Genomic DNA, 22,790 nt, shown 5'->3' on the forward strand with positions numbered 1-22,790 from the left:
ATCAAAATGAGTAATATGTTGCCATAAATGACAACCCTATCAACTAACCTTAGCCAAATTGCCAAGATTCTCCCCTTTGGCATTGACAGCAACATGTGGAAAAATTGGCTAAGTACACAAAATCTACGAAATTTTAAAAACTTGTAGCCTTGTGAAAGTTTACAAAACTTGTGGATCATTCAAAATTTATACCATCATCATTATATAGTGTGCTCCCCCTTTGCGCATGCTCTATCTAACTTATGACTCCCTCTTACAATATTATGCATATGTATAGTATACTTGCAATTTTTCTTTACACATTACTTCTCCTTTGACATTAATGACAAAGGTGAGTGAAAAATTACGTACATAACAAAAATTTGGTGCCTCCTTCTGCTTCAAACTGATTGATTTCCCAAAAGAATCGTGCAGTCAAAAAAGTTCATCTCAATTGTTTGAATTCTTCATCCCATGAAGTTTTAAATGCTTCAACATTCTGATAACTCCACATAATCCATAGGCTGCCAATTCAGCTGCATTACAGTCAGTATAAGATCATTTGGCTTCCAAAAGTGTGTCCAACTGCCTTTGTATCAAATCCAACTTTGGTTTCAAATGATCTCTAAATAGATTGAATCTTTCCAATACTTTTTCCTTATCATGTTCCAACATTCTGAGTTCATTATTTGCTTTGCCAATCTTTTGATCTAAGTCGATGAATTTCATATTATTGTTCTTCAAGTCTTCAATCATCTTTTCAATCTCTTGTCCTTTGTCTTTGATAGCACTGGTGGTAGCAAAGGTGTGCCTATGTGCTAAGGCACAACCAACATACAAATTCTTTCCCTCTGAAATAAACCTTCTCATCTAATGCAAGTATCCAGTACTGTCATATCACTCTTAATGTTGTTAAAGACTGTATTAAAAAAGTCTGACATCATGATCTGCTTGAACTATAAACTTCAATGCCTCTTCAACAGTTGAATAATAACTATCAAATTCTTCAATTACCTTTTCTGCCTTCGTCCCAATATTTTGCTCAGTCAATTGTTCAGGAAAAGATAAAGTGCTTTGTAATTTCTCAATAGTCAATTCTAGCAATTTTGTGCATTCTTGCTCATTTTACCTTGTTTTTCTGCTATCTTTCCAATTGAAAAAACTAATAATTGAATGTCCTTTTCAATATCTATATCTTAAGTAGACATATTAGTAACATTCACTAACAAATTTGCAATCAGTGATTCAAATGGATATTTTGAAGTACTGCCTGAGTCTGTACCAGTCGCCTTTATAGGTGTCTTCAAGACTGTGATTTGAGTGTCTTTGCTGACTTCCTCTGCTCTTTGTCCTGATTCCTCTGTCCTCTGTTTTGATGCTTGACTTTGTTCAGCCTCAGTCTGAGATGGCTGCTCATCCATGTGATTTTTCTCCTCTTTCTCTTTCTTTTCCTCTTCCTTTTCTTCTTCCCTCTTCTCTTCCTTTTCTTCTTCTTTCTTTTCTTATTTCTTCTCTTCTGACTTCTGCTCTACTTGTATCTCTTTCTGATGCACTGGTGCTGATAAAACAGTAACTGTAATGTTGTGTTGATCAACCTCTTTTCTTTGTCCATGCAAACTAGAGTTTGCGTTCAAAACTAGGTGCTAATGCTGGTATACAAATCAAAGAAATGGTGTTTCCACAATTTGCTGAAAGCTTAATTTCTTTTCTTGGTGACCTTTCCCATCTTCTTCTCCCTCATTAATGAAGTAACCTGTAACATTATCACTAACCAAATTGCCAATAGGAAATTTTGATTGATCCTTAAGGGATCCTCTGATGTATCACAATAATCTGAATTCCATCAATAGAAATGCTCTCATCTTGTTGAGTAATTGTGTTCTTGGTAGGTAAGGTGGTGTCCTCGGCTTTCATTTCCTCTACCTTGGACTATGAGACATTAGATTCACTAAACACTTTGTGTACTGCTTCTTCAGTCTCTTTAATGACTTCCTCATACAGACCTCCCATAATCTGAATAGGTCTTATCTTCTTCCTGAGGTGAGCCTCCAATCTCTTCGACATATCTTGTAACTGATCTTCATTATCTAATATATATTTTTTCCTAACTGCATTTTACCTTATCTTTCTCTCTTCTTCAGCAACTCTCTTCTTTTTGGCTTCCAATCTCTCATAAAGTTCATTTGGGATGTTTCCATGAATATATATGAAATTTTGTTTGAAATCTATCATATATCTAATAACTGCATTTCCTAGCTGCCTCTTCTGATTAGGATCATATAGATCCAGTGCTAGTTGGGTGTGCGCACTTGAAGTAAAACCTTGCTGCACTGGGAGTGCGTACGTCCCATGTTGTGCACCCGCACTCCGCCACCACTGCCCAAGCAATGACACACCGTTTGGCGCACTCAGATAGGACGTGAGTGTGTCTCGAGTGCACAGGAGCATGAGGGGTGCTTCCAAGGGACGGGCGGTGTGCATCTGGTGCACATGTTGAAAAGTCATTCTTTTTTTTTTTTTTAATTATTGTTCTTTTTATGTGGGAACCCTAATCGAAGAGACCAAATAAAAAAGGGTCATTGGTCATTTATGGTGCATGATCATTTATCTTTAAAAGAAAGCCAAAAAAGAAGGGTCATTGGTCATTTAATTTTATCATTATCATTATATTTAAACCTTTAATGTTATTTATTTTACAACTTACTATGAGTATGTTACTAAGCTCAATGGTCATCGGTTATGAAGTTTCAAGTTTCAAGTTTCAAGTTTGAACTTATGGTTCGTGAATTGCATTTCAATTTCTATATTCATTGTTCAACTATATTTGGTATGTTATATTGAAGTATCATTTCATAATTAGCATTTTAAGTCATATATGTATACTGTGCAACCTCCCCCGCTCACCCCCCCACCCCCCTCTACACCCTCGACATCCCCCCACCGTTCACAAATTGAGGCCCTCTTTTTCCCGCCCCTGAAACTCATCCTGACATCCCCCCACACCACCGCATACCCACATTGGTGTAACGTTGTATAGATCATAACACTTTGTTTGACTATCCCAGATTACCATCTTGAATGATCAAATTGTTCATTCTTCCTAATTCAGATTTCTAGTTCTTCCTCTTCTTCCCCACTGATTGGCTTTGGTTGGTCTTGGGGCATAGATATCTACCCTCTCATCTTAGGTATCTTTGTAGGTGCATCCTTAATTTCCTCTTGGTTTTTCTTCTTGCCTTTGTAAACAACTTCAATATTTGGTTTCTTCTTAGGGCCTGGTCCAGCTGCCATTTCTTTCACCCTCTTAGATCTTTTAGGTGATTCTTCTTTCTCTTGCTTAATTTTTGTCCTCAAGACCACTAATGGTTTTTCTACAGGTGAGGTCCTTGTAGATCTTCTTGTATGTACTGATGAAGTAGACTATACATGTGTTATTTTCACTCCCTCTTCTAATGGTGACTTCTCTACTATGACTATGGTTGCTACTAGTGCTACAAGGATACTAGGTGTAGCATCAATTGCAAGTGGTTTTACCAAAAGAATGTTTGACTGACCACTAGCCTTCATCTCAATTGCTATCTGCTTAGCTTCTTCAAATTCCTCTCTAGTCATTCCTGAATCTTTAAGCATCTAATCAATCTTTTTGTCCATTCTTTTCTTGATATCCTTGCTATAGAGCTGATTTCTTACCTCATTGTACTACTCTTCATAAGTACACATCTAGGGCACTCTTTATCTTTCTTTGATTCAAGAATTAATTTTGCATATCCATCAATCATCTATTTTGTTACCTCATATAACCCATAGGATCAATATATTTTACTCTAGGCTCCACTACCTCCATACATGTAAAATCTCTCTCAACCATAAAGCAAGTTTCATCCGTGTACTTCTCTACAACTGATGTAGGGATTCTAAATCTCTTTTTCATCTCTAACTGAAAAGATTTCACCGTCTTGGTAATTTCATCTATTATTATCTCGATAGGTTGCTTTCTGAAGTATTGTGTAATTAATTCCATTGTGCACTAGTCAGTGTTCCATTCATAGTTTGGCATACCAGGGAATCTTCCCATGACTCGGAAGAATAGATGAATTATCAATGATTCAAACCTAAAAGGTGTGTATTTTCCCTTCTTTATCCTCTCAAGGTTATCAATCAAAAGTTGTTTCAAAATTTCACACATATTTACCTTCTCCTTCTCAATAGTCATCTTATACGCAACATCGATAAATCCAATTGATACAGAATCAGGCCTAGAACTATAGTTCATCTTATACCCAATGATCTTGCTTATCAATCCCAAATCTATATGTTTGATCTGATCTAATCTCATGCCTCTTCCATCCCAAGTTGCTTTAGTGTTGATCTCAACCAAGTTTTTAACCTTCTTTTCATTAATAGGCACACTACCCCCATTGCTCAAACATCAACTTATGAATTAGGTCATTAGTGATCATTTTTGGCATATCTCCTACTTGTTGATGTCAGTTTTATACCACTACATAACATATAGCAATTGAATACTTGATACAGAATACCAAACACTCAACCCTCTCTTGAAAAGTAAATACTCATGAAGAACATGAGAAAACTCCAAGGTTCCTTACACTTGTGGATACTAACTCAATTATATTAATGTGATTTGTTGGTTGATCATGTAGGTGGGCTTAAGTTGTTCTTTCAAGGATGTCGAACTTTTGCTGTGATGGTGATGAAATCTAGCATTGCAACGTATATTGACCTGACTTCCTCAATTTACTTTTCCAATTTATCTCACTTCCAACTTTTCTCTTCAAAACTCCAACTACTAAACTACTTGTTGCTTTACTTCTACTCCTATGAATGGAAAGATTAGCAGATGAACAGGGATCAAAACTAATGAAAGCTTGCCAACAGCGCTACCTCCATAAATGCAATGATTCAAGGGGAAAAAGACTAGATTACCACACAAGGCTTCCTAACAAGCCGCTAGGATGCTAGTGGCCTAGTTAATGGATCCCTATCAAACATCCACTAATATCACCATGCAACCATCCATCTATTCTTAATCTTGCTTAACAACTTTCTTGAAATAAAATCTACTTTAACAACTTCAATGGAATTTAACTTTAACTATTGCAAGTAGAAACCATGCAATAACACCAAGCGTTCTTAATCACCATGCAAGACACAACAATGATAAGAGAAGCAATTTTGGTATTATATAAGCAACAATTTTCTTCAATCCTTTACTAATGAGGACAAATGGCCTATATAGGGGCCAAAAATACAACCAACGGTAGAGATTAAGAGGCAAAATCAACAATCCGAATCAAATACCAAAGACCCTGACTAGGGTTGCCACCCCATCAACCAATGAGAAGACACCACCTCATCAATGGACCAATGAAGAAAAGGAAAAGTGGCAACCAATGAGAAGGCACCAAAATGGTAGCCAACACCTTTCCTACCCAAGAAGAAAGGAGAATTTTCCACTTGGGCTTACATCAAATGATCCTCTAATATAATTCTACCCTTTTCTTTCATCTTCTTAGCCAAGGCAATGAACTTGGATAGCCTGTCATTGACTTTCTTCGTGGGAGGGCAAGGAGTGTGCTTCATCTTGAGCTCAACTGAGTTCATCATGTTGCTCACTGCTTGCAGTGTCTTCTCATGATCCTTCTCATACTCTTTCACATATCCGATAAAGGCATTGAAGGAGGCAAGGGTACCCAAATGCTTCTTCCTAATGGCAACCTTCCCCAACTCATCCAATCTCAATCCAAACTCTGTCACATTAACATTCTCCTCTTTGATATCTACAAAATCAAGTGCAACCCCAACATCGTTCATCATGGTTGAAATGGAAGTGTCAACGCCTGGGTTGTGTTGTGCACTCTCATTTTGTATCTCTTCAAGTATCCTCAATCTGATGATCAAGGCAACATACCAAGACTCCATTGTACTCCCTCCTCCTTCATCCACCAATTTGGTTCTCTCCATATATCTCTCAGGTAGCCCAATAACTACCCATAGCTTGGGAATGGCCAAGTCCTTGACTAGAACGAAATCCTTCCACTCCCCTTTAAATGTTCTGAATTTGTCTCTAATAGCTACCAATGACCTGAATGTCGAGATAAAGGAAGGCAAGAAATTTTGCCCACCTTGAATTATATCACTAGTCCAATCTTTGATTTCGTGCAGTTGAGCCGATATCTCTTCTATGTTGCTCCCGCTGTCTTGCATAAGGGCTGCCTAACACAACTGTTGGATAGGTTAGCAATTTGTCCAATAATTATTTTTGGCCTCCAACTTTAGAATCCTCTTGTTTTCCTTCCTCAGCCTTTCTCTAATTGAAACCATGCCTTCTTGGATCTCCTCACACTCCATGTCATCGATGATTCTTCCCAAGTCATGCTCTACCATCTCATATTCCTGGGCTACAATCTCATCCACTACCTTGCTAACCTTTGGTATAGCAATTTGAACTTTTCGGTGACCCTCATCATCGCTCCTAGTTACCTTTGCCACTATTTCTGCAATTTGTTTCTATTTCTCACTATCTTCCTTTTCCACTAACCCTTGAATATCTTCAACTGTTCGGACAGTCACCACCTCGCCTCTTGGCATAAGCATTTTCCTTAAACAAAGTAGTGCAGTGCATCTCCCCAAATCTGGATTTGGTTCGACTAGCAAAGCATCACCAACAGCCTCAAGCGCCTGGCTTACTTCCTCAATATCAATTGGCCTATCCTCTTCTTCACTAGTGACTGTCATATCATCTCCATGTTGGTTCTCTGAGGGAGGAAAGTAATTGGTACTGTTACTGTAACCACTTGATTTCGAATCAGAGCTCAACTTCACCGCGACCCTTTGTCCACTTGTATTAACCTCTTGGCTCCTAGCATCAAATATGCTCTCCCTTGATGGTGCTGCATTTTGTCTCTTTGTTGGAGGCTCCTGATGTTCTTTACTTTTCTCAACCTCCAAATTTCTCTTCTTGCTCTTAGCTGCTCTTTGTTGTTGGCTACTGCCCCCACCTTTTTGTCTGACTGACTCCATTAGACCCTCTTTCTGCGGTTTCATCTTCTCATAAGTAAGGCGTACCTTCTGGATTTGTAATTGCCTTAACTTCTCATTGTAACATGACTTAGTGTGTAGATCAATTGTCCTTGTAAACGTTACTCATGTCTTCATGTATGTCATTGTCCCCAATAGATTAAAATTTACAATGAATATATGCACAAACATCTTCTATAAGCAAAACCCTATTTGGAATATGAGAAGATTGCTCCTAACTGATCTTCTACCAAAAGCATGAAAGGATGTCTCTTGAATTTATACCTAGGTTTGTTTCTAACATCACATACAATTGGAGTTCTCATTGCTACAATCTAATTTCAAATTCAAAGCAATTAACAAGCTCACAAATCAATTAAATACCTTTAATTCGCATTTTAGGGCTTCCACAGAAAAAATCTTCAAATGTCTTCCAAAAGCTCCAAATCTCCTTAGAAGTCTTCTTGCTAGGTCTCTACTCTCCTCAATCGATCAAATGGTGACCAAATGACTTGATTTACCCTTCAAATCCTCGCAAAATCGGATCTACATTAAATGTGCAAGAATGTACATACAAAAAGTTGATCTTCAATCACGTAAGCTTCAATTCTTCTACAACCTCACATATGTGCATAACTTTTTCTGTGATCTTAACGATAGTCGTATTACATTCCAAGCTACCACTAACTGCACGGAACTAAATTCCAACATCAAGGGGTCTAATGATTATCTGGTGCAATATCCCTTGTTTTAAGCTTGTAAAATTGATTGTTCAAGTTGATGCGCGGGGTTCACTACTTGGTATGGTTCCCATCATATTATCATATGTATATTGTCTTTTCAACCCATACATTTGTATTTCCAGGTGTTCCTTCTCTAACAAATGTTTTATATCAAGATTTTCTACTTGCTTCCCTTTCACATTTTCATTGCTTCTTGCATTTTTGTTCATGCTTCTTCTAGGATTAGGTGTTCTCATGTTCTATGATCTCATTAGGTGTTCTCATATTTTTGAGACTATTCAATCTACAAAATCTTGATGTATGACCCAAGATGTTGCAAATTTGACATGTCATAACTTGGTTTCCATATCTAAGTCCAAATTGATTAGCCTTGTAATATGCAATCTCTAGCAATATGTCCAAAGGTGTTGCACTTATAATACATAACTCCATTTCTGATAATATTTGTTGCTCCCAATGATTTACTAGCTGCAGGGTTACTCCTTTCATGCATACTATTATCAAATCTAGATTTCCTACATTCATTAGATCTATGATTATATATAAAGCAATTATAACAATAACCAGAAAAGGGTTTAGAATACTTCTCTCTGCAATCCTTCTTCATGTGTTCAAGCTGATTACACGCAAAACATCTTCTCTTGAATTGTCTCCTTGTATCTTTAGATTGTTAAGATTAATTAGGTACTTCTTTGCTCTTATTTGCTTGATGATTAGCTTGTTGATTCACAAGATCTTGTTCTTTAGTAACTTCAGACCCTTTAGATGATTCTCCTTCAACATATCCAATTTCCTATCTTGTCTCCAACGGATCTTTATGTCATAATTTGCTCATCAAGTTTTTCAGTGCTTGAATATAATTTCTCAAGATGTTGCTTGGTTTGTGTAATTTTTCCTCTAATAATAATGTTGTATTTCTCAAGTTTTACAAGCTGTAACTTTGTAGTCTCAAGTTCAGATGTCACCTTAGAAAGTTGAGATTTTGTCTCGTCTCCAATAGGTCTCTGTGCCATACTTTGCTCATCAAGCTTTTTCAGTGCTTGAATATAACTTCTCAAGATGTCAAATGGTTTGTGTAAGTTCTCCTTTAACAATAATGTTGTATTTCTCTAGTTCTACAAAATGTAACTTTGTAGTCTCAAGTTCAGATGTCACCTTACTAAGTTGAGATTTCAGATCTGCATTCTCAGATCTCAAATCTGATTGACTTTTCTTCTCATCTTCTATCATACTCATCTTCAAATTTGTAATTCCAAGTTTATGTTTCAGAATCTCATTCTCCTTAAGGCTTGAAGCTAATTCATAGTCCTTGATCTGCTCGTGTAACTCCATTTTCACTCTAGTGCTCTCAATTTATTCTTTCAGTTTCAGAATGAAATCTTGTGCATCTCTAAGCTTGACGTTCAGTTTTTTTTCTTTCATCTATAATTGTATCAAGTTCCTCAAGAGCTTCCGCAAGATTCTTTTACAATTGTTCGAAATCTATAGTGATCTTGTTCAAGTTGTTAGGCCTTCCCTGAAAGCTGATTCATGGTCCTTGATCTGCTCATGTAACTCCTTTTTCACTCTAGTGCTCTCAATTTGTTCTTTTAGTTTCAGAATGAAATCTTGTGCATCTTTAAGCTTGACCTTCTATTTTTTTTTTCTTTCATCCATAATTGTATCAAGTTCCTCAAGATTCTCTTGCAATTATTCTAAATCCATGGTGATCTCATTCAAGTTGTTAGGCCTTCCCTAAGCAAAGACGCTCTGATACCAATTGTTAGAAATAGGGAATACTGAGAGGGAGGTGATGGGTGAATCGGTGTTCCACAAACTTTTGCGCAACTATGGATATCATTAATAATCTTTAAACTTGAATAGATAATCAAACTGAAAAATAAACATAAGCATAAATTAATGAAACTTATAACACCATTATTTGTTAACTAGGGAAACCCTAGCCAAGGGAAAACCCCGGTGGGGATGGTACCCACAAAATGATCCACTAATCAAAAGTATTTTGTGAAAGATATTTGACCCTATTAGGAGTCTATTGCATCTGTATAGTGTATATGTCCTTGTTAGAGGACTAGGCATTTTTAGAAGCCACAACCATGTTAGGAGTTGTGATTATAATACAAAATGCAAGTTGAGCCCACTGCCCAAACAAGCATATACAACTATAGAGATGGATACAAAAACCTTTGACTACTGCTGATATCTTCAATATCTGATCAGTCCTTGTAGTTCCTCTTCACAAAAACAATCATACAACTACTGCATTGATCTATACATCAAATTCACATCTACACCAATCATACGAAGTGTGCATACAAACATTATAACAATACAATACAATGCCACACTTTGCTAAACAAAAAGATAAGTCTTTTATACCAAAAACTTCAATTCAGTTGATCTTGTGCTGCCTTGCACGTTACCAAATCTTCAAACTAGGTTCTGCCACATTTGGGTTAACATCTAAGATGTCATCCCAACCTTATTAAGTAATTATTTTGTCTTACAAAACAATTCCTTAACGAAAATGCCAATACTCTATTGTTTACCATGTTCTATCATGTCAAACCTGTATCTGGTAGAATACCCATAACTCATCCAAACTTAACATTTCTGTCCACGGGCTTGCACATGTGTACTATGATGTTTGTACTTCCCTCCTCTAAGCTTGCATAACTTCATGTGCTTCCAGTGAACTCGCCGAACAAAATAAGTTGCATGTAGCATGTATTCCTACTTAGTCAATTTTCCAAGTATACCTTAATCAAACTTAATCAAAACTTGTGCTATATAAAAATTAGTGATATGTTGCCATAAATGACAACCTTAACAACTACCCTTAGCCAAATTGTCAACAATAAAATGGTTTTTATTTTGCATTTTTTTCAACATTGGCTAAATCAAAGATAAAACTTCACAAAAATGTACACATAGCGATACTGCTGGATAAATAAACTTTGGTAAGTGTTAGCTATTGCAGGGCACTTACCACCAGTATAGGCTTTATTAAAGTAGTAAAGACTTAACAAAGAATTGAAGTCTCTGAGTGCAGTTAGCCTTTAATTAAAAATAAAATCAATAGCAGGGTTAATGAGTGGAAATGAAGGAACCTGCTGAATAGTCTGTGCCAAGTGGTGCTTCATAACAATACAAGCTTCAAATGGAAACTGATTAACATATTGATGATCTTTCAGACCTGCTATTTTCTTAAATTCCTCATCAATTTGCATGCTTGTCCACACTACATCTGCTTTTTTAATATCATCAGCTACACATGAACAAGAATAAAAGATGGCACGTGGTCAGCATATACACACAACAATTGGTACCTTATCCCACAAGCAAAAGGGCATAGTTTAAATTATGAAACATTATAATCCTTAGTCATTCCAATGCTTGATCTCTGAAAAATGAAGATAAGATACATCATTCAATCTTCTCATGCACATATCAAGTATAAAAATAAATACAACAGATCAAAAAACCAATATAGGAGAATCTTACAGTTGTCACCCCATCATTTGAATGTCTCCATTGATTATCACATTCATGATGTGAATGTTTTCTAATAAAGGCCCAACTCTTCTAAGATTTGAAAATAGTCTCAAGAATGATAGAACTCAAAACAATGTGCAAATATACTAGTAAAAATGGTAGATGCAATGTGTAGCCACAACAGTCAAGACATCAGCTGACCTCATTGCTTGTATTTTATTTCCTTGTGCTGTGCACTTCATACTGTTTGTGTGGTTTTGTTCCCTCAGTGATCTAATTGTCTTGGTATGATTATTGAAATTATGACCAAATATAAATTATCCAAATCATGCTCTATAAAGTTTTTGCTATCCTTGACAACCATGTAATGGCAGTTCTGCAAGCAGATGATGGAGTGTAACTAGTAGAATTTTATGAGCAAAAATGCAAGGTACTAACCGCACTGAAGCTGTGTGTAGAATGGAATGAAGTTGCTCCAAAGAAACTACTAAATGTCTGTTGTGATTTCAATTGTATTTTCTTGAGTGCATTGGCAGCCCTTGCTCTGATTAAATATAGAAGGGAGTAAAATAATTTTCATGGAAATCATAAGAAGATTACTACACAATGCAAAAGAAATGTGTCATGGAAATGGTTATAATTTGCAGAAGGGGAGAAGAGAGCATCCACAAAGACAGAACAGAGGAAAAATATTCCTAACTAATCTCAATGCTGTCCTTTAATAAACATAATGGTGAGAATTCCATTTAATGTTTCACTTAGACAACAAAGGTTGCAACTCAACTATCCAAACAAATTAATCTATATGGCAGATCCAAAACCATCCTGGTGGCACCGCCAAAGCCAATTCCATGGTCTGAAGTAAATAACTAATCATTCCTCACTCTCAACTATATACACTGAAATGGTTGTACTGCTCAAATATAGATGTGTCATTCATCATTTCTCAGATAATCTATTATTTGGCACCAAGAGGGGTATCAACATACTAGTGGGATGAAGATTCTTTAGTATATGCATACCATGCATTATTCTCCTTCTAAAATCATATCAGATTCTAGAACACTGCAGTCATAGGATTGGTGTAATGAAATAACTTGCACAATGGAAGAAATAATATGAATTATTATATAAATACTTGATAATAGCTGAGAGTAATAGGCCATTTTGAGAGGGCAACCTCCAAATATCTCCAATGAGAACACACTTCACAATATGATGATGAAATAAGACACACAACCTCCTATATATACCTAATTATGCTTAGGTTGAATAGACACAACCCTAAATAACACCTAGGCCGACCTACCTACCTAAATAATAATATAATAATGATAACATGAATTAATTAAGGATTAAGATAGCCACAAGTTGACTATTCATAACCCTATATACACCAATATTAAGGGTGTAGCATGCCCCCTATCTTGAAAGAAGCATTGTCCTCAATGCTAACCAAGTGTGGATTCTTTTGAATGAACTCCTCATCCTCCCATGTGGCCTCTTCAACTAGTAAGTTCTTTCATCGGATGAGATACTAAGTTAGGGTTTTGTTCCTCAGCTTCTTCGTACGTGTTTGAAGAATGCACTATGGTTCCAAAATTATTCTTCCTTCTTCATCAAGTTATAGTAGTATTGTTTGAGTAGGAATATTCTGCCCAATTACCTTCTTCAAACAAAAAACATGAAAGACTCGATGTATCTTTGTCATTGGTGGCAACTCAAACTTATAGGCAACACTACCAATCTTTTGCATGATTTGGTATGTTCCATAATATCTTGGAGAAAACTTATTATTCTTTTTTTGTTGCTTCATTGAGATTTGTTTGTAATGCTGCAATCTCAAGAAGACCCAGTTCCCAACTTCAAAATTTCTTTCACTACGATGTTGGTCCACTTGTTGTTTCATTCAATTTTGTGCCATAGCTAAATTCTCCTTGAGTCCTGAAAGCACCTATTTTGATGAAGCAAGTGGCCCTCTACTACTTGAACTCTTGGTGACACCTTTAATGATGATGTGATGGAAGGGGGATGACATCCATAAAGTGCCAAAAATGGAGACATTTTTGATGAGCTATGAAAAGAAGTATTGTACCACCATTCTACAAGAGCTAGCCAATCTACCCATTGAGATTTTTTTTTAAAGTGAAACAACATAGATATCCTTCCAAACATTTATTAACAACCTTAGTTAGCCCATCTAATTGAGGATGGTATGAAGAAATATGAGCCAATTGAGTACACAAGCATGAGAATAAATCTTTCCAAAAGTGACTAGTAAAGATAGGATCACGATCACTAATAATAACCTTAGGTGTACCATGTAGCTTTTGGATATTCTCCAAGAAAACTTTTGCCACTATACTTATTGTAAAAGGATGTGATAATGCAATGAAATGTGCATATTTAGTGAGGTGATAAACTACTACCGTGATGACATTGTGAACTTCAGAAGCCATGTGGTGAACTCCATGGATACCTCTTCCCAACCTTGACTAGGAATAGATAAAGGCTGCAAGAGACCTGGTGTCTTAATTGTTTCCCCCTTATTTCTTTGACAAACCAAACATTCAACCACAAATATTTGAACATCACCTTTTAGCCCTACCCAAAAAAAATCTTGCTTGACCCAATGATATGTCTTCAAAAATCCTAAAAGACCACCAATTGGGGACTCATGTAGTTCTTTGAGAATCTTGTGTTTAAGAGTGGAATTCTTGCAGAGATACAGGCACTCTTTATACCAAAGAATATCCCCCTTTAAACAAAACTTATCTGAACTACTAGGGTCACTTTTTATTTGTTGGATGAGATTACTTGCTACAACATCATTTTTCCACTTTTCTTTGGCTTCTACCACCCAATTTTCTTGTAATATTGAAAGGGCACTGATGGAACTCTAAAATTTTTGGCATTTTCTTGAGGTGTATTCGCAGTTGGCATTGACTGTTTGTGGTATTGATCAGCAAGTTGGTTTCCCTCGTGACAAACAAATAAAAAGTGTGGAGCTTTTGTTTGTCATGCGCTTGGAAGGATGAATTAATTATGTGAAGTCATGCATGATTTTATTTGGCTTCCCACTTTTCCATGTTGAAAGCATTATTTGCAAATCAGAAACAGATACAACCCCTGTATATGCATTTTACAAGATGCGTTAAAATACAGAGATCATTTCCAGAATGTAAGGGCAGAGCTCACATTCATAAGATTCCCACATTCAAAGCAAAGGGTTGAAGCATGGTAAAGTCATTTAATCAAAAGCGAAGCCAAGTTGCATGTGTATACAAAAAGGAGTTGATGTCAAGTCAAGAAGTTAGTCTTGACCAAAGCTATGTCACACTTGGATATTTTCCCTTATACAAAGCACCTCAGTAACAATTTTATTATCTAGCAGCAAATCGTTAATGGCAATAATGACGATGTAATGGTTTGAGTGTTGGACAGAGTTGGCATAGGATTGAAGATATTTGTTTGATGATCATAATAAGCAGCTCAACCCACGGCATTCTGTCAAATATATAGAATTGCTTATGAAATGATTCAGTCACAGGATTACTGTTTCCTTGTCTCCGTCCAAGCAATGTCCTATTTTAGATTTGGAGAGAATAAAAGACCCCATTCCAGGAGTGTCCTGAAGCACGTCTGAAAGTTCAGGCTAGAAATAAGAGGCATCACCACACTGAACGTGGTTGAAACCCGAGGATGGAATGAGATCCTTTGACTGTTTTCAATAAGGAATTTATGTGAAAAAACAACACCCTCACACAGCGTCAGTTATGCCTGGGATTCGCACTCCTACTATTTGCAATTTTTTAAAAATGAAGTTGCCAAGAACGTGAGGGAATCTTCCATTCTTTCGCATCGAAGAGGATTGAAGGCTATCTGCAAATGAAGTCATATCACGACTCAGCACAAACTCATATTTCCTTTTGTATCACTGGAATGCAGAGATAATGACAAAATACCATCTACAGATGATTTAAAACCGACAAAAAATCCTTATAGTTTGGAGTCACGAAATGCCTGGGCCAAATGTTATGTTACTGGGAGGATATAAACAGTGAACGTGCATGGGAAATCAAAAGACCTATGCGAATTGGAACAAAGCCCATGTATGAAACGTGCATTCAATCTGATAGTGTCCTTTGGCATCGCATGGGAGTAACAAAGAACAAGTCGCAGGCGGTAATCCTTAGATTGAGCCATTCCTATGCCTCAGCAATTAAGCACTTCCAATCTAGAATCATGGTTTGATGGAATGTGAGCGGAATTCATTTGACGAAGTCTGGATATGCTAGAAGCATTGACATGTACGCAGGGAAGGAAATATTTGAGCCCAGTTGACCTTTATAAAAAAAGGAAGAGAGAAAAAATAATACGCAAAACAATATAATTCTTAGCCATATTAAATCAAGATTATCTCAGGGTTAAATATTCAATTAATTGTTATGAAGGGGTGTGATTGTTAAAAGAGTAACCAATGCCTTTAGGTCTTTTATAAATATGTAATGAGAAAATCAAAGGGGACACAACATTCGTCTTTCCATACTTGAACTTCTTCTTAGCCTGTCTTACGATATATTATTTTGTCATCGGCAGAAGAGTGATTGAACCAAGCAACTGGATTGTGGATTTTTGAGTAAATCTCATTCGATCTGGATAAATTTGTTGTAGATTGGTCATCCATGAAGAATGTCTACATATAATTTTTATTTTCCGGCAAAATCTGTAAGAAGAATTTATTTAATATATTTGCATTAGAGTTTAACTTGTTATTAATTGTGTCCTTTATAAATGTCTTTTATTTATTTTTTATAAATATTTTAATATTCAGGATAAGTGGACGGGATCATTATCGCATTTTAAATTCAATAAGCATAAATATTGTGAAATATTTTATTTGTTTCCATATTTATGTCTAATTTGTCTCTGTAAGAGTTAAAGTGCATTTTAGACTTATTTAAAATTGCATTTAAATAATTGATCCTTCATGTCTGAATATTAAAATTACCTATAATTTGGATATATTAGTTTTCATAAAGTTGTACGTTTCAGTTGATAATTTTTGACTCTATTGCCCATCTAATTAGGCACTGGTCTTTTGCTCCTAATTCATAATCCATATGCTGGCAATTGCTTGAATTCTTGCCTTTGAGAAATTAATATATTCATATATTGCATTTTAAAACGTTGTCTCCATCATTTACTTTTGTTCTCAGTTCATAAATCTCAAGTTTAAAGTTTTCCTATATTTCTTGCCATTTGGAAAATATTTATTGTGTGTGTGCTCTGATTGATCTGTTTTAAGTGTCTTGGATCTAAATGTTTCATCCAAGATTAGGTGCACCCGCCTCGATCTTGCAGAGCCGGAAGCGCAGGGGATCTAGATCACATTGATTGATCCCGTCAAGTTAGCCTTAACTAGTTGGATATCCCAGCATCGAGCAGGCAAGGCCGGTAGGATTCCAATCTGCAGTTTTGGGAACCAACAGGCACATAATAAGGCGTCATCGTTTTCATCCTTCCTAGAAAGTGCATCAGCCACAATATTTTCCTTCCCTTTCTTGTATACAATTTCAAAGTCATATCCCAACATCTTAGTGACCCATTTTTGTTGCTCTTCTAACGATAGTCATTTGTTCCAAAAAATATTTTAGGCTATCATGATCTATCTTAACCTTGAAGTGTCGACCCATTAAATAAGACCTTCATCTTTTAACTGCATGAAGAATTGCTAGCATTTCCTTCTCGTAAATAGGTTTGAATTGATTTTTACCTTTTAATTGACAACTCTCAAAAGCAATTGGCCAACCTTCTTGTATGAGATATGCTCCTATCCCATTTCCAGAAGCATCACATTCCACAATGAATTCCTTGGTGAAGTCTAGAGTGGCAAGCACTATAGTTGTACACGTAGCCTTCTTCAATTGCTCAAATGATACATTAACATATTCATTCCAATGAAAAGAATCCTTCTTCAATAGAGTGGTAAGGGGTGTTGCTCTACGACCATAATTCTTCACAAATCTTCTATAGTATCCTGTTAATCACAAGAAAACCCTCAGCTTCTTAATAGTTTTTGGGATAGGCCATTCCATGATAGCCTTAATTTTGTTACGGTCCACCTTTACTCCTTCATGTGAAACTATGTGTTCCAAATACTCCACCTCCTTAAGACCAAAAGCACACTTGGATGGCTTAGCATAGAATTGATGATCTTCAAGTAACTGTAATGCTTGATGTACATACTGCAAATGTTCTTCCCAAGTCTTGCTATAAATTAATATATCATCAAACACTAACACAAACTTTCTCAAGAACTTCTTAAAACGGGAATTCATCAAAATTTGGAATGTAGATGGTGCATCGGTAAGACCGAATGGTATCACTAAAAATTCATAATGACCCTCATGAGTTTGAAATGTTGTCTTCAAATATCTTCCCCCTTAATCCAAATTTGGTGATAACCCATCTAAGATCTAACTTGGTAAAATACATAGCTCCATTTAATTCATCTAGAAGATCATCAATGACTAGAATAGAAAACTTATCTTTAATGGTGTACTTGTTGAGTACTCTATAATTTGGACACATGCGCCAAGTTTTGTCCTTCTTACGCACCATCACAACAAGTGAGGAGTAAGCACTTTGGCTATGCTTGAAAATTCTTGCCTTTAGCATTTCCTCAACAATTTTTTCTCTCACCTTTTTGTATGTGTGGGTACCTATAAGACCTGATGTTTGGTGGCTAGCTCCCTGGAACTAGTTGTATAGCATGGTCATGATCCCACTTAGGAGGAAATCCTTTAGGCATATCTCCAAGAATCACTGAGTAACGATCAATTATTGCTTGTAAATCTGGATGAGTAAGAGCATTAGATTGAGAAACTTCTAATGAACATAGCTAGGCCACAAATCCATCCGCACCTTTCTTAAGAAGCTTTTGCATTTGGTGAGAGCTTACCATTTGTGGAGATTTTGCCTTCAATCCCCTTAGCTCCACTACCTTTCCTTTTGATTGAAATCGCATGAATAGTTCTTGGAAGTTCATCTCAATTGTTCCCAATGTAGTAAGTTAGTGTACTCCCAAAAGAATATATGTTGCACCCATGGATATTGCATACATTGGGATATCAAGTTGATAATCTCCTATGGATAATTTGATGCTATGACACTTCCCTGAACAACTAATTGTGGCCCCATCTACAAGCAAAACCTGAAAATCTGGGGCTGGATATATAAAATAATTTAGAAGAGTTGCCAACTTTTTGTTGATGACATTATGAGTACTACCTAAGTCAATCAATATTGTTACTTTCTACTTCTTTAAGAAACCCACTACCTTGAGAGTTTGTGGTGCACTAAAACTTGAAAGTGCATGACAAGAAATGATTGGTTGAGAATCATGTGATTCCTCACCTAACTCCCTATCCTCCTCTAATATGGGCTCATCCTCTTCTTCCTCACTTGGACCTTCAATGTAGAACAATTTCTTTTCACTACATTTATGTCCTCAACTATCACAATTGAAACACAACCCTTTTGCTCTTTTCTCATCAATTTGTTGTGGAGTCAACCTAGTAGGTTGAGGAAGAGAAGGTGTTGAATATCCTTTTTCTCTTGTCACATTAGCCCCTTGCTTTCTAGGAATCAAGAACTTCTCCTCTACCCTACATGCCAATATAAAAGACTCATTTACTGAGTTGGGACAAAACATGCATACCTCACGTTGAATGTGATCCATGAGACCACCCAAGAATAAATCATTCAAGTTCTCCTCTGTAATTGTATCCACTCTTAAGGATAGATTTTGGAATTTCTGAATATAATCCTTAACTGATCCTATTTGTTAAAGATTAGCAAGTTGGTTAAAGAAGTTTTCTATCACACTATTGCTATATTGTGCTTGGAGTTCTTCAGTTAAAATTGACCATGATACAGTGAGACCCTTTTTCCTCCTATGAGTAACAAAGCCAACGATACCAAATGAATTCATTTGGTTCTAGAGATAAGGAAGCCGTCATGACCTTTTGTCCATATTGGATTTGATATACTTCAAAAAAATTCTCCATTTGATTTATCCATGTTAGAAGATCCTTGCCATCAAATTTGCGCATATCCACCTTTGGAAAAAATCCCTAGATCCCATAGGATTAATAAAATTTGTGTCATTATTAGTCGACTTGAAGGTTTCAGCTTGATTGCTTGAGAGCTTCTTCCTTGTTTCATTCACATAGGTGCCTAGCATGCTTCGTATATCTAATATATCTCCTCGTAGGTCACACATATCCCTCTTAACCTCTTCCTTGGACTTACTTATTTCCTCATTGGGACTACTATCGTCTATTGTTTCACAATCTTGATCAGAAGATTTCCCTGGTGTGGTAGCATTCTTTTTGCCTCTTGTTGAAGGCCCTGTCATGATGGAAACCAATATTTTTGAAATAAATCACACAATTGAAATATAAATTCTCTTTTTTTTTTTTTTTTTTTTACTGTAACTTACTAGGGCCAAGATACCCTTAGGAAAAATCATCAAAAATTGGCAAATTTGGTGCCTTGAAAGCAATTTTTCCTAATTTTGTAATAACTTGCTTATTTTTGCTTCAATTTCTCCAAGCTTTGAAATATAAGCTCCTCTACTATGGATTCAAAAATCCAATACAAGTTATACTCCAATTTGGCAGGATGTGAGAGATATGTGAGCTCAATAGATTGTGTAGAACTAGTAATTCTGCAATAATTTGCTCAAATTTTCTCCAATTCCTCTAAATTTTGGACTATAGCTTCTTTAATATAGTTTTCAAAAACCTTTTTAAAATCTTTGAAAAATTCACTAAAAATCTGAAAGTTATGCTCTTCCAAAAATCGCCCCAATGTTGAGAGAAAATCTTGCCTCTATGGTGCTATGGTGCCAAGATCATGCTCTGATACTACTTGTAATGAAATAACTTCCACAATAGAAGAAATAATATGAAATATTATATAAATACTTGATAATAGCTAAGGGTAATAGACCACTTTGAAAGGGCAACTTCCAAATATCTCCAATGAGAACACACTTCACAATATGATGATGAAATAAGGCTCACAACCTCCTATATATACCCAATTATGCTTAGGTTGAATAGACACAACCCTACATAACACCTAGGCTGATCTACCTACCTCAATAATAATATAATAATGATAACATGAATTAATTAAGGATTAAGATAGCCACAAGTTGACTATTCATAACCCTATATACACTAATATTAAGGGTGTAGCAATTGGACTATGCCACTATGCAGAGCCAAAGTAGGACAGCTTTTCACTATCAAATTCAATCAAGACTAGCTTTTCAAGAAGGGTCAAATGATCTAGGTGGTGTTGTGAGGTTTTCACACCATCGCCCCAAAATTTTGGGGACCCCCCTTTTTTTGATCGCCTCAGCAAATTTTTGGACTGTCCAACAATTTTGATTTTTCGAGAATTTTGAGCCTTGGACACTTTCAGGCCAATGGGAGAGACTTAGCTTATTTTCACCCGATTTTTTTTAACTTGATTTTCTAGAGCCACCAATTCTATCCTTAGGCTGAACAAATTTCAAAGTTAATTCCAACTTGGCATGATAAAATTGTGAATTTGTACTTAGATATTTTCTTTTGAAAATTTGGATAGAATTGTATAAATTTGGATAATTTTCAAAAAATGAAATTTTTGTTAAATTTGGTCTTTTGGAAAATCTTAATTATTTTTTGGTGAAGAAAATTAATTTTTGTGATGGTGAAGTCAAATTGCAAAATCGATTTTTAGGCTTTAGAGAAATAATTTTATTTGTGTTAAAATGCTAAAATTGCTTAGCAAAATTGATTTGAATTAAAATTGCAAAATTTGGCTTTAAATGGATTAAATTGCCTTGAAAACTTTTTTGCCATTTAATGAAACTGGTAATTTAATATTGAAAAAATGACTTTTGATTAGCCAAAATCCGATTTTAATGACGTATTAATTACTAAATCCTCATTAAATAGAAGCATTTAACATCTCCAAGGCATTGTTTAATTTCTTTTTGCAAATTGAAACTAATTGGCAATCTAAAAAAGCAATTTTCATTTTGGCAAAATTAATATTTAGCTAATTATTTAATTGTGGGTCATAATTTTGCATTAATTTGCTTTTCTTTCTCCTAGGGTCCAAGTCGGCTAGCTTGGGGGGAATAAGAAAGTTGGGTATAATAGGAGGCCTCTCTCCCATTTCCTCCTCACTTCTCACTTCTCCTTCTCAAGGTGTTGGCGATTTTGCAAGAGCAGATCTGCACTCTTCTTGCTTGGCGAAATTTGTGGAAGGCCAAAATTTGTGGGGGCCGAAATTTGTGGGAGCCGAATTTTGTGGGAGATAAAATTCTGATCTTTGCAAGAAGCTGCGATTTTTGCCCTAGGTTGGGTAATTTTACTTGGAGGTGAATTACATGATAAATTTCTGATGTGCAATTGGATTTGAAGTTCTTGAGGTCTAGTCCTAATTCCGAAAAGTCACTATACGATTATTGGTTAAGGTGAATTTTAATCATTTAGATTTAAAAGAGGTCCTTAAGCTGACATCCTTCTTTCATTCTAGTCTAAGGATTGCTTCCCTTGGTTCTACTTGCCTTCTAGTCCACCACTTTACCATCCCATAATAGGGCGATGAGTATGGAGGATGATAGTGCAAATAAGAATCCCAAGCGAACAAACAATAAGAAAGACTAAGAGGATATGATGCCCAAAACACCCTTCTCAAAAATGAAGCAAATAACAAACACCAATATCGATGTAGTGAACATGATACGGATGAAGGACAAACTAAAGGAAGGACAATCCCCCTTGGCTATTGGTAAAGGTAATTTCAAATCATTTAGAGTTGAAAGGGGTCCTTAAGCGGATTTCTCTCTTTTGTTCTAGTCTAAGGATTGCCTCCCTTGGTTCTGCTAGTCTAATTGTCCACCACTTTACCATCTCGTAATAGGGCGACGAGATGGAGGATATTAGTACAAGCAAGAATCCTAAGGGGACAAACACTATGAAAGACAAAGAGAATATGAAGCCCAAAACACCCTTCTTCTTGAAAATGAGGCAAATAACCTATACCAATGGTGGTACAATAAAAGGATATACAAAAGGCAGTTGCACATCACAGCCCAGGCATCAACACTTCCATTACGACCATGATGAGCGACAACAGAGCAGCCCTTGATTTTGAAGACATCAGAGAAGAGGATATCAATGAGATAAGACTTGGATCGAGACTGGATGAGCTAGAAAAGGTTGCCATCAGGAAGAAGCATCTAAGCACTCTTTCCTCTCTCAATGCTCTTATTGGATTTACGAAAGAATATGAGAAGGATCATGAAAAGATGCTACAAGCAGCGTGGTGAAGTCAGTGGAACTCAGGGTGAAGCACACACCTTGTCCTCCAATGGAAGAAGTTAACAAAAGGCTAGCTAAGTTCATTGCCTTAGCTAAGAAAATGAAAGAAAGGGAAGATTTCTATTAGAAGATCATTTGATGT

At 36.1% G+C, this 22,790-nt stretch overlaps 1 protein-coding gene across 1 annotated transcript in view; it reads right to left on the reverse strand.

The window, feature by feature from the left end:
- The window catches only part of LOC149574807 (tubulin-tyrosine ligase), a 118,823-nt gene that overhangs the window by 39,171 nt on the left and 56,862 nt on the right, over positions 1 to 22,790 (reverse strand). The window contains exon 10 of the mRNA XM_089814632.1: positions 10,874 to 11,031. Coding sequence (XP_089670758.1) covers positions 10,874 to 11,031 — 158 coding nt within the window. The remainder of the gene's footprint in view (positions 1 to 10,873; positions 11,032 to 22,790) is intronic.

Source organism: Cupressus sempervirens, chromosome 2, assembly GCF_028749045.1.
Source record: "Cupressus sempervirens isolate cs-2001-9-10 chromosome 2, ASM2874904v1, whole genome shotgun sequence".
Taxonomy (NCBI): domain Eukaryota; kingdom Viridiplantae; phylum Streptophyta; class Pinopsida; order Cupressales; family Cupressaceae; genus Cupressus; species Cupressus sempervirens.